The sequence below is a fragment of the Oncorhynchus mykiss genome, chromosome 10 (assembly GCF_057628025.1).
Source record: "Oncorhynchus mykiss isolate SJ-2025 chromosome 10, ASM5762802v1, whole genome shotgun sequence".
NCBI lineage: Eukaryota > Metazoa > Chordata > Actinopteri > Salmoniformes > Salmonidae > Oncorhynchus > Oncorhynchus mykiss.
The window spans coordinates 30,537,501-30,563,761 of record NC_143031.1 but is presented as its reverse complement, the minus strand read 5'-3'; the positions used below and the strand labels follow the sequence as shown (position 1 = coordinate 30,563,761).

General features: G+C 42.6%; 1 protein-coding gene across 13 annotated transcripts in view; it reads left to right on the top strand.

Moving 5' to 3' along the window:
* Window positions 1–26,261, top strand: part of LOC110533632 (cytospin-B) — a 166,525-nt gene that overhangs the window by 89,553 nt on the left and 50,711 nt on the right. For 7 of the 13 annotated variants that reach the window (XM_090186331.1, XM_090186330.1, XM_036990047.2 and 4 more), the window contains 5 exons: window positions 10,337–11,907; window positions 18,596–18,803; window positions 20,292–20,365; window positions 20,583–20,758; window positions 25,823–26,019. In XM_090186331.1, coding sequence (XP_090042457.1) covers window positions 10,337–11,907; window positions 18,596–18,803; window positions 20,292–20,365; window positions 20,583–20,758; window positions 25,823–26,019 — 2,226 coding nt within the window. Of the gene's footprint in view, window positions 1–10,336; window positions 11,908–18,595; window positions 18,804–20,291; window positions 20,366–20,582; window positions 20,759–23,088; window positions 25,144–25,822; window positions 26,020–26,261 lie in introns of those variants that run through there. The other 6 variants (XM_090186336.1, XM_090186335.1, XM_036990048.2 and 3 more) reach the window with 1 other exon arrangement.

The window sequence follows — 26,261 nt, the reverse complement described above, 5'->3', positions numbered from 1 at the left end:
ATATCCAATAAATGTCGTTCCACTTCATGATTGTGTCCCACTTGTTGTTGAATCTTCACAAAAAAATACAGTTTTATATCTTTATGTTTGAAGCCTGAAATGGGGCAAAAGGTCGCAAAGTTCAAGGGGGCCGAATACTTTCACAAGGCACTGTATATACTCCTGAAGGCCAGCATTGTGGCCAGATTTTACTATCATAGTAAAATATTTTCAGTCTTGTTTGGTTCTTGAAAAGCAAACTGTCCGGCCCATGGTCTGGCAGGGATGTGGTGGATCACTGCTGAAGATGAAGAGTGGGGATCTGAGCCCATTGGTTATTATCACGGGTCAAAATCTCTGGTGGGAAGGTTATGGTACTATGGTAAATATCCCTCTATAGACATGATGGCAGCGTGTAAGATCTACAGGAGTAAAGATATTAAGATATAATCACAAAGAACAAGGGAAAGGTTTGTTGGGTTTGAGGATCAGATACTGGACTTTTCCCAGCTACAGATATAATATATCCAGTCAATTCCCCAATGCAATAATTTCCTAAACTCAATAGTCTGGAAAGCCCATACAAAGCCAGACAAAGACCCTATACTTTTGTACACTATTTCTAAACCAGCCCCAAAGCGCACACTCGCAAAGCACTAACGTTATGTGCTGCTGCTGATGCTGCTGCTTACCCTCCATGGTCCTAGTAACTGTCTGTGTATCCAGATCATTACCTGATTTACACCACCCCCCGATCACCAGCAAATGCAATTACACCACTTTTTACACCATAGATTCCTTTTAATTGACCTGCCTCTTTAGTGGTGTACTGTCGTCTATGGGAAATGGGGGGCTTATTGAAATCCTGCATAAATAATGATTGCCTGTTTACTATATTCCCTGCTGCTACAGTAGGACCATAACATGTATCTTGTAACATTGTAGAACATTCTGGGCTCTAAATCAGATGTGATCTGCAGATCCGCTCTCTAATGATACTGTACGTCATCCTCATTATGATGTCATGTCCTGAATCTGACCCAAAGTCTTTGGGACCTGGATCCTTGGGGCCAAGAAATGATGTAGAACCTAAATGCACAGTGTAACTGCATTTAGGCTAGACCTTCTGTCTAACTTTTACTTTCATGAACTCATATTCAGGAACTATTGTGGAATATCTGTCCATTCTTTGGGACCTGAGGCAAAGAGATTAAGTTTTGGCCAGTGTGAATTTAAACCGTCATCTGACTTTCAGGAACCATAGTGGAATATCTGTCCAGTTACTATAGTATTGCAAATAGAGATAGCCTATAATAAGTAGAACACAATTTGAGATTCTATGTTTCTTTAAGTGGTGACTTTGCTAACTCCTGATCAGTGGTATTAATTTCTACTAGAAGAGTTAGGATGATGATAATTGTTGTCTGATGTTTGTGTGATGATGACAGACCTGGTTTTTGTCTGGCTGCTGGCAATATGGAAACAATGGATAAGTCCCAAATATGCAAACCTGTCCATATTAGGGCACTCCAGACAGGCTCAATCAAATGCTCAATGTATCATTTGAAAGAGGGTTTGGATGATGGGTTACCTGTACTGTGCCAGTCAGCACGGACATCTGCCTCCCCTGTCCCTGACTGACTGAGTTTGCTATTCCATCCTGGCTGACTGACCATGCTGGTTGACCATTCCATTCGCTGTGTCACAGTAGTGACGCACATGGAAACCCCGCTCTGTGTCTCTCTTCTGCACCAGCGAGAGGAGTGGAATGCCTGTGTGAGCCCAGGGTCTGAGAGATAAGCTCCAGTCTACCCACTCACTCCTCATCCGTGTCCTGTCTAGCCTGGTCACACATCTGTTTGTGCTGTCTTGCCAACTCCTGTGTTGAGTTGCCAAGACAGCATCAACAGATCTGGGACCACCAGGCTATGTCCTGTCCAGTTGCTGCCTGTACAACAGGAAACCCCAGACAGACAGAGAGTGACTGATATTGTTTCTGTCTGACTGCTCTGTACCCCCCACATCCACCTGACTGGAAAACATTAGACAGCACTTCCTGGAACTCCAGAGGGGGGGGGGGGACACTTGACCTGCCTGACCAGCCCCAGACACTAATCTGTTATCACTCCTTCTCCTATCCCCCAGTGGCTGTAAATTAAAGACTGGCTGGGCCAGGGGCTGCCTTCCCTTCACAATGCACCCTGTTACTTCTTGGCTGCTGGCTTGGCTGGATGGTGTCCAGAAGCCACTCAGGCACATGTCCCCTGGCCTGCTGTGGTTTTAAACCTAATCTTCATTAAAAAGATAGCTATGAACCAGAGTGCATTATTGTGATGAAGTACTCACACCTGAGTACTCTCGGATTATCGGGAGACTGACTGTGTGTTATTAATTAATCAAACAATTACTTAATGTAAACGAAGCAATTACAGGAGGCCATTTCAGCAGGATTCAAGGTGATCAAAAGTGGGGTTACTAACAATGGTTTTCTCTGTGTGGACATGTGATTTCTGGTGCACACCACAAATTCTCCACTGTTGAATCAATTCTGAGAGTGTTAAATGTAACACTATTCCAGTGTCTATACGGGTCCACACTTTTCAGTGTTTAATTAAAAAATTGCTTAGTGTAATGCCTTATTTTCATATTCCCCAGTGTGCCTTTCGAGTTAATTATAGAGTTACAACCCATGACTGTATTTGTTAGTGACAGAGACAGAGACACATTTCTGGTCCTGTGGCCATCACCAAGTGAGATCCTAAGCGAATATGTTTTCATTCAAATTGAAACTCATGGTTTACAGGCTACATCAGGCCTGCATGTCACATTATGCTTTCTTGCAAAGTGATTTGTATTTTGGGGCGGGGGAATCCAACCAGAGTGGGGATATATAGAAAATATATCAAACATTTTCTTAGCAGTCTGATCCAATAGAAAGGTATCGATACTTGTGTCAAAATGAAAATGTCACTTGATTGATGACATTTAAAGATTTGTACATTACTCGACCAACTTATAGGGTGTCAGAACTGCGGGACAGAGAGCGACAAACCTCTGCTGAAAGGTTATTGTTTTTATCTAGATAGCTCAGGGCGTAGAACCACACAACAGAGGAATCTACAGTATATTGAAATTGCAGCACACTAGTATCGAATCTTGAAAGAACCTATTAAGATTCCCCCTCCCCAAACAATGATTGTAAATGATACATCTCTAGTTTTTATTGGTAATTATTGAATTATGGATCCACATTTTTTTATACAGTTAATTCGGAAAGTATTCAGACCCCTTACATTTGGTTACATTACAGCCTTATTCCAAAATGTGTTACATTTTTTTCCTCGTCAATCTTCACACAATACCCCATAATGACAACACAAACACTGGTTTTTAAAAACCTGAAATATCACATTTATATCGCTGAAATATGAAATATCACATTTACAAAAGTATTCATACCCTTTACTCAGTACTTTGTTGAAGCACCGTTATCAGCGATTACAGCCTCAAATCTTCTTGGGTATGAAGCTACAAACTTGGCACACTATATTTGGGGAGTTTCTCCCATTCATCTCTGCAGATACTCTCAAGCTCTGTCAGGTCGGATGGGGAGCTTCGCTGCACATCTGTTTTCAGGTCTCTAGAGATGTTCGATTGGGTTCAAGACCAGGCTCTGGCTGGGCCACTCAAGGACATTCAGAGACTTGTCCTGAAGCCACTCCTGCATTGTCTTGGCTGTGTGCTTAGGGTCTTTGTCCTGTTGGAAGGTGAACCTTGGCCCCAGTCTGAGGTCCTGAGCGCTCTGTAGGTTTTCATCAAGCATGTCTCTGTACTTTGCTCAGTTCATCTTTCCGTCGATTCTGACTAGTCTCCCAGTCCCTGCCGATGAAAAACATCCCCACAGCATGATGCTACCACCATGCTTCACCGTAGGGATGGTGCCAGGTTTTCTCCAGATGTGATGCTTGGCATTCAGGCCAAAGAGTGCAATCTTGGTTTCATCAGACCAGAGAATCTTGTTTCTCATGGTCAGAGTCCTTTAGGTACCTTTTGGCAAACTCCCAGCGGGCTTTCATGTGCCTTTTACTGAGGTGTGGCTTCCATCTGGCCACTCTATCATAAAGGCCTGATTGGTGGAGTGCTGCAGAGATGGTTGCCCTTCTGGAAAGTTTTCCCCTCTCCACAGAGGAGCTCTGTCAGAGTTACCATCGGGTTCTTGGTCATCTTTCTGATCAAGGCCCTTCCCACTGATTTCTCAGTTTGTCTGGGCATTCAGCTCTAAGAAGAGTCTTGGTGGTTCCAAACTTCTTCCATTTAAGAATGATGGACGCCACTGTGTTCTTGGGGATCTTCAATGCTTCAGAAATGTTTTGGTACCCTTCCCCAGATCTGTGCCTCGACACATTCCTATCTCGGAGCTCTACGGACAATTACTTCAAACTCATGGCTTGGTTTTTGCTCTGACATGCACTGTCAACTGTAGGACCTTATATAGACAGGTGTGTGCCTTTCCAAAACATGTCCAATCAATTTAATTTACCACAAGTGGACTCCAATCAAGATGTAGAAACATCTCAAGGATGGTCAATGGAACAGGAAGCACCTGAGCTCAATTTCAAGTCTAATAGCAAAGGGTCTGAATACTTATGTAAAATAGGTATTTCTGTTTTTTATTTGTAATACATTTGCAAAAATTTCTAAAAACCTGTTTTCACTTTCATTACAGGGTATTGTGTGTAGATTGATGAGCAAAACAATTAATTTAATACATTTTAGAATAAGGCTGAAACGTAACAAAATGTGGAAAAAGTCAAGGGGTCTGAATACTTTTCGAATGCACTGTATACAGTATCAGTCAAAAATGTGGACACACCTACTCATTCCAGGGTTTTTCTTTATTTTTCAAATGTATACATTGTAGAATAATAGAGAAGACATCAAAACTATGAAATAGCACATATGGAATCATGTAGTAACCAAAAAAGTTATAAACAAATCTAAATATATTTTGTATTTGAGATTTTTAAAGTAGCCACCCTTTGCCTTGATGACAGCTTTGTACACTATTTGTTCTCTCAACCAGTTTCATGAGGAATGCTTTTCCAACAGTCGTGAAGGAGCCCACATATGCTGAGCACCTGTTGGCTGCTTTTCCTTAACCCTGCGGTCCAACTCATCCCAAACTTTCTCAATTGGGTTGAGGTCGGGTGATTGTGGAGGCCAGGTCATCTGATGCAGCACTCCCACTTAAACAGCCTGGAGGTGTGTTTTGGGTCATTGTCCTGTTGAAGAACAAATGATAGTCCCCACTAATTGGCCAATCACATCAGATCTGTTCACATCAGATCTTTTTCAGAGCTGATCTGATTGGTCAAAATACTAATTTGTGAAAAAAAGATTAGAAATGGACTTGCCTGTCTAAACTCAGCCTTTGAAACTGGCTACATTGTATTTCTAACTTTGAGCCTAGTTGCTTTCAACCACCGACCTCTACTGGACACCTTATTTACCAATTTATTTAGATTTTATTCAATACATAGCACCTGGACGGTAACTCGGCAGGTAGGGTTGAGGAATATGAAGCAATCAGATACCTTAGGCGCAGAATCGAATCCTGGCTAAATTTTGAAAATAACTTTCTGTGAATCCCCACTATCTGCACATTGTTAAATTGTTGTTCAAATAATTTGTTTAGTTTAGTTTATCCTATCATAATATTTTGTCTTCAGCATCTTAAACAATACCACAGATGCAGCTTTATTTTTTGAAAAAAATTGTGAACCAGGAGTCAAAAAAGGTAAGCAGGATGTGGAATGCAAACCCAACATTCTTACTAACTTTAGTTTATAAAAATTCACACCTATCCATTGCGCCACAATGTTTTGATGAATGCATCAAATATATAGATATTTAGAAATATATTCCCACTGTAATCAGCCTATACCCAACAGTTTTATGTTTACAGTTCTGATATTGTATATTCTGTATGACGTCTGTGTCTGTATTCTGTTTGTATGTTGCCTATTGCTGGCAGCACTTTCTCACTAAGACAAATTCCGGTATGTGTAAATGTACTTGCCGTATGAAGGTGATTCTGAAACATGCTGATATTTATTTATTGACCAGCAGATGTCACTAATGTGCATAGCGTTTAAAGCTTTGAGGAATGAACTGTCTTTCGGCACAATTTGGTGAAAGTCCCATAATGCTTCAGAAAGCCTCAGTTTCCAATCACTAGGGATATCCAACATTTGGACAAACATTTATTCACCTGCAACCTGCATTCAGAATTACTGTCAGGGTTGGGGACACTAAGATATAGCATTACCTAAAGCATCTAAACCGGAACAACCATTTCAGTAACGGGTGCAACAATTCCAACTAACAGATTGAATTTGTTTAGAAAAATTGTATTTCAATTTGAGTAGCATAAGATTAACTAATCAATCAATTTATTCACATGCAATCTGCATTCAGAATGACTGTCAGGGTTGGGAAGACTAAGATATAGCATTACCTAAAGCATATAAACAATAATAACCTGCAATAGAGCATGCTGGGCAATATGTTAATGATGGGAGTGGTTTTGGCTCAACGTTTGTTATTAACACCAATACTGGTGTTCTTTTACACCACTGATTGTTAATTAAAGTCTTTGCTGAGTTAATTTAACACTTGAATCAACACTAGAAATGTTACACTGAAAAATCAACACTAGTTAACACTAGCCAATTCTTTTGTGTAGAAACATGAATGTTTTAAGTTTAAAGTTTGGGTTAATGACTTTGGCCCGGCCTGTTAAACTTGGCTGTCACTGTCGGCTTTATTTGGCCATCTGCAATCTAAACCCTCTTACTATGGCTTCTCATCCAAAACGACATGATTTGGCCATGCTCTCAATTCACTATTGTGAAATTATATATCTTACCATATGAGAAAAGACATGCTTTCAGCACAAAAACCTCTGTGTTACGAAATGTTATGTAGTATAATTTCTCTTGTTCCTCAACATAAAGGGGCCCTTTATGAGAGAAAGCCCATTCTACTTGGCAGTGATATTTCTCTTTCTCCCCAAAGCTTGTGTTTCACATTATTTACACTTTGCTATAAATGAGACAGAGGCTGTGGGGGGGAGCATCTCTGAGAGGCATTCAAACCCCCACCCCCCCCCAGCTCAGACCCCCTACAGGGGGCTGATTTAGTTCATCCCAGAGCTGCCTGTGTGTGAATGGACCATGAGTTGAGCCGTACGGCATGGAAGACAAAGATAAATTAGGATTGAGGGAACGCTGCAGTCATCCCCCTCCTTGTTTCACTTTCACTCGCGCTCTCTCTCTCTCTCTCTCTCTCTTTTACACTCTCTCTCTCACTTACACTCTCTCTCTCTCTTTTACACTCTCTCCACCTTACACTCTCTCTCCCTCTCTGCCGTTCTCTCTCATCTCTGTTTCTCCCTCCACCCCCCTCCCTTTCCCTGTTTCAGAAGCCTCTAAAATGGGGAGTTGTCATTGTCTATCAAAGGCTTGGCAAGTCAGACCCAGATCACTTTGGAGTCAGGAAGCATTTGTCCCAACTGAGGGATTTAAATAGTTTCTCTTGACTATTCATTCACAGCTTGTCTTGTTTGTGCTTTCTTTTAAATTATGAAAAACATGGTGGCTATCATCACTGAGGATAACTTTGTGATCTATGAATATCATGAAAGAAGGCTTGTTGAGAAAAAAGCTGTTGATCAATTAAAATTCAAACCATGCATTTTATCAGACTGTCAAATAGGCCTTTCTTCTGTGCCTTTTTAATATCACTATTTTATATTATTATTCATTATTTTATAACAATGTATATTGTATACATTATTGCTTTGGCAATATTGACACAATGATTTTCATGCCAATAAAGCAGTTTGAATTTGAGAGAGAGAGAGTTACCATTTTAATGTTGTTATTTCTATTATTTATTTTTATAATAACTTTTTTGAATATCACTTTTTTATGTTATTATTAATTATTGATGCAATGAACCTGAGAGAGAGTGAGTTCCATTGTGAGGCATCTTTATATGAGATGTGGACAGTCAGACCACATTTGAAAGACTCGTATTTGTTTTCTCTACAGTGCCAGGGAAGCTCAATAAAGCACAACTAATTTCAAATACTATTTGAACCCAGGTCTGGACAGTCTGTGTTCCAGTATCACTGTTCCAGCCAGCCTCCCTTTCGCAGTATTGTATTATAGTGTCCTGGAACTGTTCACGTATTAGTTGGCTCGTTTCGCACACAGATTTATGTCATGGCTATGTGCGCAGGGACAAGCTGTAGTGAAGTCATGGTAAAAGGGAGGTGACTACTTAAACGAGGAAAGTAATTTCATACAGTCCATATGTGTTTTATTCAGTTGGACTGGGAAGGATCATTTTAATGTATGTGGGGACTGTGAATGGGAGATGTCCCAGAATCTCACTTCAACTCCAAACATTAGTCATCTTAATGAAAACGGATTGAGCTTAAACACATCTGCCTCTCTCTCATTTCTCTCTCCTTCTATTTCTCTCTCCCTTTATTTCTTTCTCTCTCTCTCTCCCTTTGCTTTTCTTCCCCTATAAGTAATGAGAATAAGATAATTTGCATGAATATGTCCCATATGACCTATAGGTGTGACCTACTGTATATGCTGTCTTTGTCACGTTCTGTCTGTCTGTTTCGGTTTGTACATAAAGTACATGCACCCCCAAACATCTTAATATGTCAATCTGTAATGCATTATGATAGGTCATTTTTAACCTTTCATTTCATCACTGTCTTTGTTCATATACAAGTAGGTGTTAAAATCTTCCATGTGATAATACATAATTTAGGAGTGTATGGCCTCATTTTTTCTGTAACGGAGGCATCCACTGTAAAATGTACAGAGAAGTAAGTGATTATAGATTTTTCATGGCAGCCTGGGATCTTGGCAGGCTAGTCGAGTGGGAATTTCACTGGAGTTCACTTGACCTGACTGATAGAGAACCAATGCGAAGGTGATTAATGGGAATTTAAATGACTGGCTTTTGCTTGCTCTCACTCACGCTGAGTATTTAGGTTCTTATTTTTAAGCACAGTTTGACTGAAGGCCAAACCATACTATCTGCAGTCAATCACTCAGCCAATCTGACCTGGTATTTGTATAGCTTTTTAATGTTTTACCGGAACTATTTGGCGTTTTATTGTGATTTTTCACAAATATAAGAATTTACGATAGTGTTATTATTAAAAGAAAGCATTCTAATGGCCTTGCTATATTTATAAATGTGGCATTTTAATTTATGATTATAGTATCAAAAAAATATTGAATGGAAACTGAGTTCTGAGCTCCTTGCTTTATATAGAAGAAGCATATTTGAGTGCTGATAAAGTAAGTTATGTTTCTGTTTCTCTGTGTTTCCGGCCTCATCAGCAACTCTTTATCCACAAAGCCCTACTTTAAGAATGCTAATCCACGCTGTGCCCATGAGATTGTCTGAGGCTTGGCAGGCACACCCTGCAAAGTGGCCATCAATGGAGAAGTGCTTTAAGAGCCCAGAGGGGTGTAGGATTTCCATTCCAAATGAGCCGAGACTCTTTGTTTGTGAGTGTGTGTGTGTTTTGTAGGGGTGGATGTGAGCCAACTTGCCAGTGTATCTTGAAAGTTTCTTTGTGTGTGTGTGTTTGTGTGTTGTTTATAGTGTTATACAGTAGCCTACTTTATCTCTTCTTGCCCAGGCTGTGCAGTAGTCTGTGCCCTCTGGGGTTGATAGAAGTCAGTGTAGTGTCACCAACACAGCGCTCTCTTTGTGTCTGTCCACTGATAGTCTGCTTTGTGCTGGAATGTTCCACGTGCCCCAGACCATTGTCATCCCTGGTAACAAGAACCCCCCTGTGTCTGTGTTGCTGTTTGCTGATTATTTCAAAACAAACAATAAAAGCCTTTCAGACAGCATCCTGCTCACGCAGGGGATGAATCAGTAAAAGCTCTTCATATTTGAGAGAGAGAATGAATGCCAGTCAAGCCCTGTGGATCCACTGAAATGTGTTTCAATGGAAAGTCCTGTGTTTCAATGTCCACAGTAACGCAGACAGTGTCTACCAACCAGCCATCACAATAAAAAAGGGATCTATGAATAGGGTTGAATGATTGACCCCTGATGATGACAATCACAGCATCATATTAACACTGCATCACAACTGATCTTCAATCTGAGTGTGAAATTGTTTCTATTGAATCGTGAGGACATTACAGACATTAATCAAATGCATTACCACTTTTACTAGTGGAATTTCATAAAAAATAAGAAGAAAGAAAGCAGAAGACTGAATGTGTGTTTTGATTATATTTTCCAGGTGTTCAATCAGGATCTAAGAAGTCTGGAATCCCTGCCCCCAGGGAGATCCCCCCCACCATGACCAGAGACCGCGTGTCGCTGAGGGACCAGTTGAGGACCTCCACGAACAAGAAGATGGTCCCCAGCGCCAGCACCTCCAGCCTGGCCACCCTAGCAACCAAGCACCAGCGCGGCTCCACCACCACAAAGCCCAGGATAGACGCTGAGGGCTCGGAGAGAGGCTTCCTGGAGTGCCAGATTAAGGAGCTGCTGGCTGAAGCCAAGGCGAAGGAGTTTGAGATCAGCAAGCTGAGGATGGAGCTGCAGCGCTGCCGGGGGAAAGCCTTGTCGTCCTCGCCTCAAAACACCCCCTCCACTCTACCTGAGGGTGCCCCCGAGCAGGGCCAAGGCCCATCCCAGCAGGCTACAGACGCCCAGGCCCTGGTTGGAGAGCTGAGGGAGAAGAACGGGAAGTTCCAGAGGGAGTTAGCGGCTCTGAGGGAGGAGAACCAGGTCCTGAAGGAGAAGCTTTTCTCCCTGGAGTCCTCGCCTGCCTCTCCTCTGTCCAACAACACTACCACCACCACCAGCCCCTCCAAGCCCTCCATCAATGGCCTCTCTTTAGACAACAACATCACTCCCCCAGCCAAATCAGCCATACCCAGCCCACTCAAAACCTCAGTCTCCTCCAGCAGTGACATCACCAAAGGCTCGCCCTCGCCAGACTCCTCAGAGTTTGAGAAGATCCCGTCGCGGTCTGACTCAGTGAGCAGCAGCGATGGGGGCTGTGGTGGTGTAGGGGTTGTAGGTGTGGGGAAGGGTCAGGGTCGCGACCCCTCAGTGGAGAGGCTGACGGAGCAGATCCAGAAGATGGAGGAGAGTCAGCACAGCACGGCAGAGGAGCTCCAGGCCACACTACAGGAGCTGGCCGATCAGCAGCAGGTGGTCCAGGAGCTGACGGCTGAGAACGAGCGCTTGGCCCAGGAGAAGGGCCTCCTACAGACGTCGCTGCAGCAGCAGAGGGAGAGGGTGGAGCTGCTGGCCCAGAAGAACGAGGCCCTGGCCGGGAGGCTGCAGGAGGCAGCCCAGGCCCAGAGCGGGGACGAGGACCGGGCAGCCGAGCTGGAGCAGCGCTACACTGACCTGGTGCAGAGCTCTCGCTTCGAGAGGGAAAAGCTGGTGGACATCCAGCAGCAGCTGACTGGGAGCTTGAGGGCCCTGGAGCAGGAGCACCAGGAGGCCCAGGGGCAGGTGAGGTCCCTCAGAGAAGAGAGGGACGGCCTCCAGTGCCGGGTGGAGAGGGAGGAGGAGGCCGGGGGTGAGATGACACGGGCGGCTGAGGAACACAAGGCGGCAGCGGACGCCCTGATGGTGAAGAATGGACGGCTCAAAGCCCAGGTGGACATAGAGAGGCAGAAGGTTGGGGAACTGAAGGCCATGCAGAGTGCTGGGGACAGCACAGAGCTGCAGAGGCTGCTGAAGGTGGCCCATGCTGAGAGAGACAGACTGGAGGGCGAGGTAACTGGGCTACGGCAGGAGCTGCTACAGGCCCAGACCAACACTGAACACGCCCAGGGACTGCTGTCCAAGGTGGGTGGGACACCAAGCCATATAGAATAGAATAGAGTAGAAACTTTATTGCTCACCAAGGTGGGTGGGATACCAAGCTACAACTTATCCTCTGGCAGTGTGTAGCCCTAAATCGTCCTTTTACCTTCTTCAGTGTAGGCTGTAATTTATGGATCTTGTGATTTATTATTCTACAGCAGTGGTCACCAACCTTTTCTGAGTCAAGATCACTTTCTGAGTCAAAATGCAAGCCGAGATCTACCGCTCAGATTATAGTTTTTTTTAATGACACAAGCCACAAATAATAACCACGCAAGCTTTTCAAATGTGCATTTTATGGCTTATAAAACCTTTGAACAAAGACAGTGCTGAATAACAACTTAAACATGAATTTACTCATAAAAACAATCAGCTCTTTGCTGTATTCCTTGAGTCTCTCTCTAGTCTTGGTTTTAAAGTCTTGAAATCTAACATTATCAACTTTGCTGTGTTTTCGAGGCCTATTTCTACAGTCTATGGCGCAAGGAAACTGCAGACACGGATCTTGGCTATCTGATTGGCCAGTGGTAGGCCTATACTGTAAGTGCACTTCATTTGCTCTTTGGGCCTGCCGGGAACACTTTGCCTTCCTGGCGGTAGGGCTTCTGGATCGAGTGCACCTACCGCCAACAGCGCAAAACAAGTTAAAAAAAATAGGATCGCAAGTCTTTATCGCTGGGTTTTTTACAGAAATGTTTGGTGATCGACTAGGAATGGCTTGGAGATCACGATCGACCAGTTGGTGAAAACTGTTTTACAATATGTACAGGTAACTGCCAAAATAAAGGAAACACCAACATAGTGTCTTAATAGGGTTTTGTACCACCACGAGCCAGAACAGCTTCAATGCACCTTGGCATAGATTCTACACGTTTCTGGAGCTCTATTGGAGGGATGAAACACCATTCTTTCGTGAGAAATTCCCTCATTTGGTGTTTTGTTTTGTTGATAGTTGTGGAAAACGCTGTCTCAGGCACCGCTCCAGAATTTGAGTGTTCAATTGGGTTGAGATCTGGTGACTGAGTGACCATGGCATATGGTTTACATAGTTTTCATGCTCATCAAACCACTCGTGCCCTGTTGATGGAGGCATTATCATCCTATGGGGGCATAGCCACGGTTTCCAAAATAATGGCCTGCCCAGCACATACATAACCCTAAGCATGATGGGATTTTAATTGCTTCATGAACTTAGGATACACAGCTGTGTGGAAGCAACTGCTTTCAATACACTTTGTATCACTCATTTACTCAAGTTTTTCCATTATTTTGACAGTTACCTGTACATTGCATTCGGAAAGTATTCAGACACCTTGACATTTTCCACATTTTGTTACGTTACAGCCTTATTCTGAAATGTATTCAATTGTCTTTTTCCCTCATCAATCTGCACACAATACCCCACATTGACAAAGCAAAAACAGGTTTTTAGAATTTTTTGCAAATGTATAAAAAATGTAAAACTGATATCACATTTACATCAGTATTCAGACCCTTTGTTGAAGCAACTTTGGCAGCGATTACAGCCTTGAGTCTTCTTGGGTATGACACTACAAGCTTGGCACACCTGTATTTGGGGAGTTTCTCCCATTCTTCTCTGCAGATCCTCTCAAGCTCTTGTCAGGTTGGATGGGGAGTGTCGCTACACAGCTATTTTCGGGTCTCTCCAGAGAGAGTCCGGGCTCTGACCGAGCCAATCAAGGACATTCAGAGACTTGTCCCGAAGTCACTCCTGCGCTGTCTTGGCTGTGTGCTTAGGGTTGTTGTCCTGTTGGAAGGTGAACCTTCGCCCCAGTCTGAGGTCCTGAGCGCTCTGTAGCAGGTTTTCCTCAAGGATCTCTCTGTACTTTTCTCCGTTTATCTTTCCCTCGATCCTGATTAGTCTTCCAGTCCCTGCCGCTGAAAACATCCCCACAGCATGATGCTGCCACCACCATGCTTCACCGTAGGGATAGTGCCAGGTTTCCTCCAGATGTGATGCTTTGCATTCAGGCCAAAGAGTTCAATCTAGGTTTCATCAGACCAGAGAATCTTGTCCTCTAGGTGCCTTTTGGCAAACTCCAAGCAGGCTGTTGTGCCTTTTACTAAGAAGTGGCTTCCATTTGGCCACTCTATCATAAAGGCCTGATTGGTGGAGTGCTGCAGAGATGGTTTTCCTTCTGGAAGGTTCTCCCATCTCTACAGAGGAACTCTGGAGCGCTGTCAGAATGACCATCAGGTTCTTGGTCACCTCCCTGACCAAGGCCCTTCTCCCCCGATTGCTCAGTTTGGCCGGGTGTTCAGCTCTAGGATGAGTCTTGGTGGTTCCAAACTTCTTCCATTTAAGAATGATGGACGCCACTGTGTTCTTGGGGAGCTTCAATGCTGCAGAAATGTGTTTGTACCCTTCTCCAGATTTGTGCCTCGACACAATCCTGTCTCGGAGCTCTGCAGATTATTCCTTCGACCTCATGGTTTGGTTTTTGCTCTGACATGCACTGTCAACTGTGGGACCTTATATAGACAGGTGTGTGCATTTCCAAATCATGTCCAATCAATTGAATTTACCACAGGTGGACTCCAATCAAGATGTAGAAACATATCAAGGATGATCATGGGAACAGGATGCCTCTGAGTTCAATTTTGAGTTTTTTATCAAAGAGTCTGAATACTTATGTAAATAAGGTATTTCTGTTTTTAATTTGTAATACAGTTGCAAAAATGTCACTTTGTCATTATTGGGTTTTGTGTGTAGAGTGATGAGAATGATTATTTTTTAAATCCATTTTTAGAATAAGGCCGTAACAAAATGTGGAAAAAGTCAAAGGGTCTGAATGCACTGTATATACAGTATGCTGCATTCCAGCCGCTGTCTATTCCACAAGTTACCACCGGCTAAAGCTATAATGTTGAAATGCCTATTCACTCTGTTCCATCTCACTGCGCAAATCCACTGTCTTGTCAGCCTAGCAAGGCAATTTATAAACTTGATCTCCACTATAAAAAGCATCTAGACATTATCTCCCATTTCTTTTAAAACTAGCATTTGGTTTTCAACAGCAACTTCGTTTAAATATTGAAATTCGATCTCCAGCTGTCCCATAGTAATGAACATGTCGGGACGTGACAGACAGGCGTACAGCTTTTCTCTGCCAGTCTAAATCATGAATCAGCTGGCATCGTTTTTATTGATATATACAAAGAAATGTCAATAGAAAACAGGTAAAACTAAACAAAATGCAGCTAGTTTACAGTCTTTCCAGCATCAGTTTGAAGGGATTGTATTAGCTGTGTTGTTGGCTAGCTCCTCTGAACAACAATGTCCTGACCAGAGAGCACATTTACTATGCCATTTGAAATGCACATCATTAGCTTGTTATTATGGATGTATCCAAATAAATGTCACTAGAAAACAGCTTAAACAAACACAAACGCAGCTACCTTGCTGTTATTCTGGCTGCACTGTTTGACATGACTGGAAGTTCGCCGTAGTTGGCTAGCTAGCAAGCAAGGGATAAGAATTTTGCCAGCCAGTATGGCAATGGAACATTTAGAACAAACGACTGGGTTTAGTACAGAGGAAAAAGACTTAACGACTGTGTCGCATCTCTGGCATCCGAACAGATAGAACCAACGTCCAGCCAGCTTGGGTAGCAACCTTAGATTTGTGTTGGGACTATATACTATATATGCAAAAGTATGTGGACACCCCTTCAAATGAGTGGATTTGGCTATTTCAGCCACACCCGTTACTGACAGGTGTATAAAATCGAGCACACAGCCATGCCATTCCATAGACAAACATTGTCAGTAGAATGGCCTTACTGAAGAGCTCAGTGACTTTCAACGTGGCACTGTCATAGGATGTCACCTTTCTAACAAGTCAGTTTGTCAAATTGGTGGGAACGTGGAAACGTCTAGTGGAAACGTCTAGGAGCAACAACGTCTCAGTCACTAAATTGTAGACCGCACAAGCTCACAGAACGGGACCAGAGTGTCCTGAAGCAACTCTCACTACCGATTTCCAAACTGCCTCTGGAAGCAACGTCAGCACAAGAACTGTTAGTCGGGAGTTTCGTGAAATGCGTTTCCATGGCCGAGCAGCCGCACACAAGCCTAAGATCACTATGTGCTATGCCAAGCGTTGGCTGTAGTGGTGTAAAGCTTGCCGCCATTAGACTCTGCAGCCGTGAAAATGCATTCTCTGGAGTGATGAATCACATTTCTCCATCTGGCAGTCCGACGGATGGATCTGGGATTGGCGGATGCCAGGAGAACACTACCTGCCCCAATGCATAGTGCCAACTGTAAAGTTTGGTGGAGGAAGAATAATGTTCTGGGGCTGTTTTTCATGGTTCAGGCTTGGCCCCTTAGTTCCAGTGAAGGGAAATCTTCTTATTTTTTTTGTAAATATGTATAGTTCAATAGGGAGAAAACACAAAAACAAAATTAAATAGCAAAGATATAAACAACAGGATGAATAAGGACAAAACCAAACAAATTAAAAACAAACAGGTTTCAGTTTTACAAATTAAATCGGCCTATTCAAATGTCAATCTCAAAGGCTAACAACCCAGAGCCACATAGGAATATAAAAGGTAGACAGAGCAGGGCAATCCCATCACCCATCCACAAGACCAAACATAGTTGTTAAATTAGGTTAGGTGAAGGGAAATCTTAACACTACAGCATACAATGACATTCTAGACAATTCTGTGCTTCCAACTTTGTGGCAACAGTTTGGGGAAGGCCCTTTCCTATTTCAGCATGACAATGCCCCCGTGGGAGGACGCATGGCTCCCGACGTTCGCCTCTCCCGAGTTCGCACAGGAGTTGCAGCGATGGGACAAGACTGTAACTACTAATTGGATATGAAATTGGATAAAAAGGGGTATAAAGTACACAAAAAACAACAACAACAAAAAAATAAAATGCCCCCGTGCACAAAGTGCGGTTCATACAAATCGGTGTGGAAGAACTTGACTGGCCCTGACCTCACCAAATCAATCACCTTTGGGATGAATTGGAACGCCAACTGCGAGCCAAGCCTAATCGTCCAACATCAGTGCCAGACCTCACTAATGCTCTTGTGGCTATGAATATGTTAGTAAACCGTTGTATAAAAGTGATAATGCCCTCGAAGCCGGTGTTTGGAGGATATACAGTGTGTTCGGAAAGTATTCAGACCCCTTCCTTTTTCCACATTTTGTTATGTTACAGCCTTATTCTAAAATGGATTAAGTAAAACATGTTCCTCATCAATCTACACACAATACCCCATAATGACAAAGTGAAAACAGTTTTTTGGAAATTTTGGCAAATGTTTTAAAATAAGGAACAGAAATATCTTATTTACATAAGTATTCAAACCCTTTGCTATTAGACTCGAAATTGAGCTCAAGTGCCATCCTCTCTCTATTAATCATCCTTGAGATGTTTCTAGATATTGATTGGAGTTCACCTGTGGTAGATTCAATTGATTGGACATGATTTGGAAAGGCACTGCGTATATAAGGTCCTGCAGTTGACGTCAAAGGAACTGTCCGTAGAGCTCCGAAACAGGATTGTGTTGAGGCACAGATCTGGGAAAGGACACCAAAACATGTCTGCAGCATTGAAGGTCCCCAATAACAATTTAACCTCTGCGATATCAGACTACAGTTATACACAATAACTCGTCTGCCATGATGGTTTAAATTAAATATTGTATTGCTAGTGAAGAGAAGCTTTGTGATAGTTCAGGACTTTCCCTCGCCACTCTCCAGCATATGAGCTTATGTTCAATGAGATTGTTTTAATCTGCTTGTAGGTTCAGAAAGCCTGAGTGAGCAGTGGTTTCAACATCACAACATCACACAAATGGACTCTGTGCCGAGTAGTGCCCACACTGGGGTGATCCAGTCAGGGCAGTCTTGGGTTAAAATAGTATTTGTTTGTAGTGTATCAGGAAGTTTATTAGCTGCAGCAGGAGACAAGGGCTTTGGACACTTAACTGTAAAATCAATGAGTCATCCTCACCTGTTTACCCAGCAGCCAGTTACACTGTAGTGTAGTGTAGGGTAGGCTATCAAAATGGCTTTGGAGGAGATCCTGCTAGGCTATTGTGTCAATGAGTCTCTGTAGACACTGGCAGGGTTGATGTCCAACAGCTTTTATCATCTTTTTTTACTACGTCAGACTAGAAGGGCGTATTAGCAGGTACAGTCACAGAGTCATATGTAAATAGATCTAAGGCTCTGCTTACAGTAATGGGTGTGTCACTGTCAGTTAGTCTAAGTGATAATGTCTGGTGGATTAGATATTAACTGTTAATGGTTAAGTAACCCTTTATTATCTAGTTATTAGGCTAAGATTAACTGTCTAATACAATCGCAAACCTTCTGGAATGAAAAAATAAAATACAATAGGCCTATTCTGTCAAACATGCTTAGAAAAGTTTGACATTTCTGCATTCAGAAATAAACCTGCTTTATGTTTGTGAAGGCCTTTTGTGTTCTCCTTCCATCTTTAATATAGAGGTAATAGGTACAGACATTGGAAAGCGGGTACACTGTCACTTCAGACACAGCGCCATCTCATGGTGGCAGCAAACAGTACACTTGTAGAGAGAAGCCCCTTGATGGATCAACTTACCAATCATGTCAGCTATACATGTGACTAACCAATCAGATGGTCTCCTACTATGTCCCAGGTGGAGGCTGAGTGCCAGCAGGTGGCAGAGCGAGCCGGGAGCCGGGAGGAGGAGCTGAGTGGCCGGGTCAGTGCCCTAGAGAATGGGGGTCGGCAGGCCGACGGCCAGATCAAGGACCTGAAGGAGACCATTTTTGAGCTGGAGGACCAGGTGGAGCAGCAGAGGGCTGTCCACCTCCACACCAACCAGACCATCCTGGACCTAGAGAGTATGTTCACTAGTGTATATATCATCAGTCTACTACTGTACTACTCTACCTCCTCCATCCTAACTTTTACTTGTTGTAGGAGCACAGCACTCCTAAGCACATAGGGACGATTTCCCTGGCCCAGATTAAGCCAACACCTGGACTAAATATGTGTAGCGGTATGCATTGTTTGAGTCCTTTTATTTGGTCAGTGGTGAGGCTTGCGACACATGGATTAAGTATGAGTTATGGATATAAAGTTGAAGTCCGAAGTTTACATACACCTTAGCCAAATACATTTAAACTCAGTTTTTCAGAATTCCTGACATTTAATCCTAGTAAAAATTCCCTGTCTTAGTCAGTTAGGAGCCTCCCCCTTTTTCTTCTAAACATAACGATGGTCATTATGGCCAAACAGTTCTATTTTTGTTTCATCAGACCAGAGGACATTTCTCAAAAAAGTACGATCTTTGTCCCCATGTGCAGTTGCAAACCATAGTCTGGCTTTTTTATGACAGTTTTGGAGCCGTGGCTTCTTCCTTGCTTAGCGGCCTTTCAGGTTATGTTGATATAGGACTTATTTTACTGTGGATATAGATACTTTTATACCTGTTTCCTCCAACATCTTCACAAGATACTTTGCTGTTGTTCTGGGATTGATTTGCACTTTTTGCACCAGAGTACGTTCATCTCTAGGAGACAGAACGTGTCTCCTTCCTGAGCGGTATGAAGGCTGCGTGGTCCCATGGTGTTTATACTTGCGTACTATTGTTTGTACAGATGAACGTGGTACCTTCATGCGTTTGGAAATTGCTCCCAATGATGAGCCAGACTTGTGGAGGTCTACAATTCCTTTTCTGGGGTCTTTTGATTTTCCCATGATGTCAAGCAAAGAGGCACTGAGTTTGAAGTAGGCCTTGAAATACATCCACAGGTACACCTACAATCGACTCAAATGATGTCACTTAGCCTATCAGAAGCTTCTAAAGCCATGACATAATTTTCTGGAATTTTCCAAGCTGTTTAAAGGCACAGTCAACTTAGTGTATGTAAACTTCTGACCCACTGGAATTGTGATACAGTGACCTATAAGTGAAATAATCTGTCTGTAAACAATTGTTGGAAAAATGACTTGTATCATGCACAAAGTAGATGTCCTAACAAACTTGCAAAAACTATAGTTTGTTAACAAGAAATTTGTAGAGTGGTTAAAAAACAAGTTTTAATGACTCCAACCAAAGTGTATGCAAACTTCCGACTTCAACTGTAGCAATGCAGATTTAACTGATAGCAGGCTCATAATAACCATACTATATAATTAGAAAGACATTTTGAATGGATATAAATTATCCCTGTAGTTCCACTGGTAAAAGAGGTTAGATTTACCGAATGTATTTATCAGACTAAGAAATGGTTGCAGCAATGGCTAAGTTTATGATATGTGTCTTTCGCAGATGTATTCTGTGGTTGATGTTCTCAAAGTAATGATATATTTATCTTTCTTTACAGACCAACTCAAGAAGCTGGAGGAGCAGAAGGCTGAAGTGGAGAGGCAGCTGAAGATCTTGAGTAAGCAGATGAAGGTAGGAGTGATCTGACTGTTAGTGGTTATATACTTTCAGGTGGTTTGCTGGTGGTCAAGATGGTCAAGGTTTGTGACTCCTATGATGCAAAGAGAATCACAATCCTCATATGGTATACTGTGTGTGTGTGTGTGTGTGTGTGTGTGTGTGTGTGTGTGTGTGTGTGTGTGCATCCGTGCATTTGTGTGTGTGCGTATTTATGTGTGTTTGTGTTCAGGATGAGACGGAGGAGTGGCGACGGTTCCAGGCAGACCTCCAGACAGCCGTAGTGGTGGCCAACGACATCAAGGTGGAGGCCCAGCAGGAGATCCGCTCTCTGAGGAGGAGGTTACAGGAGGAGCAGGGTCGCAGCGCAAAGCTCTCCTCAGACCTGGAGCAGCTGCAGGGAGTCAGGTATGTACCATATGGCTGGGAGCGTTTAGTACCTACAGCAGTACTATTCAATTACGGTCCTGGAGGGCCGAAACACTTCTGGTTTTTGTTTCTACCTGAATGTACTCATCTGATGTTCCAGGTCTAAATCAGATCCTTATGAGATAGGAAGAATGTAACCCAGAAGTGTAATTGGTCTAAAGGGTCCAGATTTGAATAGCCCTGACCTACAGTATACCTCCCCTACTACTCCCTCTGTTTCTATCCAACCTCGTCTCCCTTCCCCTAGCCTTTCCCCTCTTGCTCCCTCTTAGCACTGGGCCTCTCTCTATCCTAGCTAACACACTCTGTCCTGGAGCTGCAGCTACTCTAAGGCTTGCCATATCCCACTGATGGTGTGAGTGTTCAATGTAGTTGTCAGATTCATATAGCATGCAGTGTGGGAGGCTGTATCGAGCCGAGCTGGAAGGAACCGTTTGTATTTCCATATGCCATTAATCGGTTCCCTTTTAAATATTTTAAGAGGCTACCCCAAAATTCTGATTTGATGTCATGGTAGCTTATGATGTTCAGCATTTTTGGGGTGGGGGATGCATAGAAACGAGGTGACGTTAGCTGCCAATTTAGGATATGATTCACCATTAACTCCAATAATAATATCTTAATAGCCTCAAATCCTGGGATTTTGGGGGGCTTCAAATTCTGGGCTTTGGCAAACCTTGCTAATAGAGGATTAGCAGTCAGTCTCCTCTCATGCATTATCTTGGTCTGTCTATCTGGTTCCTGCTGCAAATACACTGACTGCGCTATCAGTCTGTCTACCACTCACCACCACTGATTGTAACACACTGGACCAGCAATGGACCCTAGCACTTCACTGAGACAAGCTTTTTTATTGGCGTAGTGTAGCACTAATATAGTGGCCTAAGCTCTGCCTAGAAATGCTGCCCAGACTGCACTGACAACAGCACTAAACTGTTTGAGTCGGTTCTCTTCAAAATATAAAATGAGACAGACACTCTAGGGGCCATAGCATCATTCCTCTGTTTTGTTTCATGTGGCTACCTGTACACCATGGTCTGTGCTGCCAGGGACGTGATTGGAAAGAGAAAGGGGGATATCTAGTCAGTTGTACAACTGAATGCATTCAACTGAAATGTGTCTTCTGCATTTAACCCAACCCCTCTGAATCAGAGAGGTGCGGGGAGCTGCCTTAATCGACATCCACATCTTCAGCTCCCGGGGAACACTGGGTTTAACAGCCTTGCTCAGGGACAGAACGACATATTTTTTACCTTGTCACCTCAGGGATTCAATCCAGCAACCTTTCGGTTACTGGCCCAACGCTCTAAACACTAGGCTACCTGCCATGATTGGTTGGTTTGTTGATGAAAAGCTCAGCCTATTGGTCCTGTGTCGTGTGTGCAGTGACAGTGGCAGTGACATTATGATGAGAGGCAAATTAGGCTAGTATTGTTAGTATTACAGAGCTCATCAGTTAGTTTCTAATATAGCTGGCCTGACATAAAACATGTAAACGTGTCATTTAGAACGTAAAGAAGAATGCAGTATTTTACTTTACTTTCCCCGTACGTACTTGGGACGTACCAGACCAGAAGCTCCCCTCCTCCCTGAGATCGTTCGTTCTCTCAAGGATGTCCCCCTCTCAGACATGGCTCCTTATAGAAAGCCCAGGTGAGTCCATTGCACTGCCAGCTCAGTGAATGATGCCTTTAGAGGGAATGCTACTGCTGATCTAGAACTGCTGATTTTCCTTCCTACTGCTTCCTGCTGCTTCCTACTGCTTACTGCTGATTGTCTGTCTGACTGGCTGGCAGCTGCACAAACTATCTATCAGCTGCCTGTGTCCTTTCATTTGAGTGGGCTGGGGTTTGCTTCGCTTAATTTAAAAATAAATAAAAAACTGCTACTAAAATGTTATTTTGGTACTTGGCGCCACCTGCTGTTCTGTTGAATCAATCCTTTATCTCGTCTCTCGGTTCCTCTGGAGAATTGTCTAGTAGTATGACACGGCATGATTTGTACTCATGCTATCATCTGCTTTATTAACTAAACAACATTTGGTCTGTATAGCATTGTATACTGATCGCAGAGGCATATAGACAGATTTGATTTCATTAGCCAGCTAAGAGACACATGGAGAGAGGAACAGACAGAGGAAATAGCCTTTATTGCTATAGTAACTTTAGAGAAATAAACCACTCTGGCTGTGCTAAGTCCAGTTGGGGTCTTAAACAAATTACAGGTAGACAAGTACATGACTTTTTAAGAGGGTATATTCTCTATTTATTTCAACTCATGTTGTCTCTGGTTTCGGTCTTGTTTTTCAGGCTTGGGGCTGGAGCCAGTTTTGATACCAAGACTGCAGTAGAGGGGCGGTAGAAAAGTCCAACCACAACACATCTGGACCCTCTGAAGACAGACTGACAGTATTATTGTACAGAGTTGCTTTATTCAGTATTACCATAAAAACAGTTATGTGGTATGTAATTCTGATGGTTTTATTAGCAAGGTTGGTTTACCAGACAGACAGAGTCAGACTGTGGTTTACTGTTAATCCAATCTATTGTGAAACAGCACTTGGCTGCCAAATTAACACATATTTGTTTGTGAAATCTTTCTAAAATGCTGTACACCTTTTTATCTGTATTGTTTGCAGTGCTTTCAGATGTATTTGTGTTGATGAATCTCTCCTCTCTGTCGGTCAAGAGAGGGGACTGATGATAAGATAGGAGGGGTTTCTGTTACTGATTCCTATTTGCTTTTGTGCCTTTTAGACACTTAAATTGCCTCAGTGGTGAATTTTCACTTACTCAATGTGTTGCTAAAGAAGAGTCACTGATTTGTTAAGAAAACAAATGATGAGAAAGAGACATATTTTTGTTCAGTTCTCTGAAAAAAACTGAAGCCAAAACAGTCTGTTTATCAGCTGTACGCTGCCAGTTATCATTATGAGTCAGATTATTTTCTTCTGTTAGGCTTCATTACTTTGTTTCAGGCCAAGTGCAACTTAAAAAAGCTAAACAGAAAAAATGTCAAGTTATTTTTGTTGATCACAGCTGGTTTTATTGGTCTTTTGGTTTATAATTGTTCTAGTAAGTTCTGCATCTGTGGTTATTATTATGATCCGTTTCATATAACTGACCATTTGGAATATCTGTTACTTCAAAAAGTGCTTGGATGATATTGACGTTTTTTTATGGTAATAATCAACAATCAGTTCACTTTAAGTTTCAATTCTTTGAGAGTATTCACGGCTACTTAGATGCAGTCATGTACTGTAGTTGGAAGGGGAAAACAATATTTTAGCATACATTTTCATTGGGTATTTCATTTGCACCTTGTGTTAAAAATCTGGATCCGATAATGTGGTGTGATAATGTATCTCTAGATGGCGTTATTTACCAGAATATCAAGAATGACAAAACATCAATAACCTGCGCTGGTTAGTAGTCCTACGTTGTGTGTGTAATCACTGAGCTACAGTTGAAGTCCAGCTCACCAGTTTGAGTTCTGCCTACAGACAACAACACTGAACCACAGACAGTATATTATTACATTATCACTGGTCATTATCACGTTATCACTAATAATGTCCTCTCAGGAAGGACACTGTGAATTTAAGCCATAAGGGTAATCAACTGCTGATCACTGACCAATTCAAACAGTCCTCTGCCTCAGATTTACAGCCGTGCCTAAAACTCATTATGAACTGGCCTAACTCATCAAAATGTCCTGTAGTTCTATAGGCCATAATATTCCACTCTGAACTTCAGGGAGCTAAAAGCATTGTGAAGGTTGTATCACTCATTCTGAAGTATTTCTAATGCAACCCCATCAGGTCAAATAAAAAGCCTCTCATCTCTGATGACTGCTTCAGGGTAGACGTCAGATCGTTGAAGTGATGCTGGCGTCGTGACACCCATTAGAAGTGTATAATGACCAACTGCCATCCTGTAAACCTCAGGTTATAGTGATTATTATTACCTAGTAACAGGACTATTCAGTAGATGCAGTCATACACAAGCCATTGTTTTCGACCAGAGACCGATAGATGTGCTGGTTAAGTTTAACTTTGAGTACTATCGATATTGCCAAAAAAGGCCACCTCATCGTAAGACATATGGTGCTAACTGTGTTGATTTCCTTTTCTCTGCCTTTGATTTAAAGCCATGCTCAACAGTTCAACAAGTGAATGTGCAACAGTTTGGTGTGTTATTTTAGGTGAAATCTTATTGAGACTTGGACTCTGGTTTTAATACCTGTGACATATCAAAAATCCAATACTATTTATCTAGAGAAATAGTCAATATAAGGTGTTTGTCTGTCTGTTTAAAAGTATTTTGTATTTGTTCATTGGAAAGTCAATAAATGAAATGACTCTAGGCTTGACTTTGTTTGCATGCATTTGTTTGAGGCCACTGTCTTTGGGAGGTTGACATTACAGTAGTTCTGCTTCCTCCTCACCAGTTTCCTTACTTCAGTTCTCTTCTCAGCCCTTCCATATCCATCCATCAGTGACAATACTCCCTCAGGCTCTCTCTGGTCATAATCTGCAGTCTAATGTCCATAAGGAAAGGATGGAGTAAACTTTGTACATACTTTTTGTTGCAGTTCGGGTGTTGTTGCGTAAAATTAGACCCAGTTATTGACTTTCACATGTGGAACTTGTACGTAATCATACACAATATGCTTCTGATCTATTGAGCAAATGTTACATGGAACAGTCAATGCACTGGGCGAACATCATCATTACCTTGCTTTAGAACATTGAGTAATCTCTAAACCATTGTTCCGACAACACCCAAGTAAAATACAATGTCATGTTATTTAACACATGCGGCCAATACAACTGGTGTAGACTTTACAGTGAAATGCTTGATTACAAACCACTTAGTAAACCAATGTAATGATAAGAATCCCTGATAAGGTATAGACTACAGCCACACACACACACATCTGCCATCCTCTTAAATAAAATAAATAAAACAGCGCTCCTACCTGCTACAGTATGTGTTGTGCCATATTGTACTGTGAGCATCTCTTTCCCCTTGTCTCTCTCAGGTTGTTGCGTGGCGACTCTGAGAGTTTGTCGGAATCAGACGGCAGTCCTCACTGGTGTGGCATCTCTATGACCCAGACTACCCAGACACCGCCCACCTCCTTATCAATCAACACCAACAGCAATGCTGCCTCCTCACCCTCGGAGCCCGGAGCCACCGTCAAATCCCTCATCAAGTCCTTTGACACAGCAGTACAGAGTGAGCACAGAGCATCCCTCCTTCTCACTCCTCCACATAGACCAGCAGACCTGAGTTAAAATAATATTTCAAAGTTTTGAGCGTTTGATTGCACCTGCTTGGAGTGCCGGGTGGGGGGATTGCACTTTTGTGACTATTCCTTTGGTTCCATTGCACTAGGCAAGTTCAATCAAGCACAGATGACTGGCCGACAGGCTGTTGAGGGGAAACATTCCTGGCTTAGCAGCAGTGATAGAGAAGGA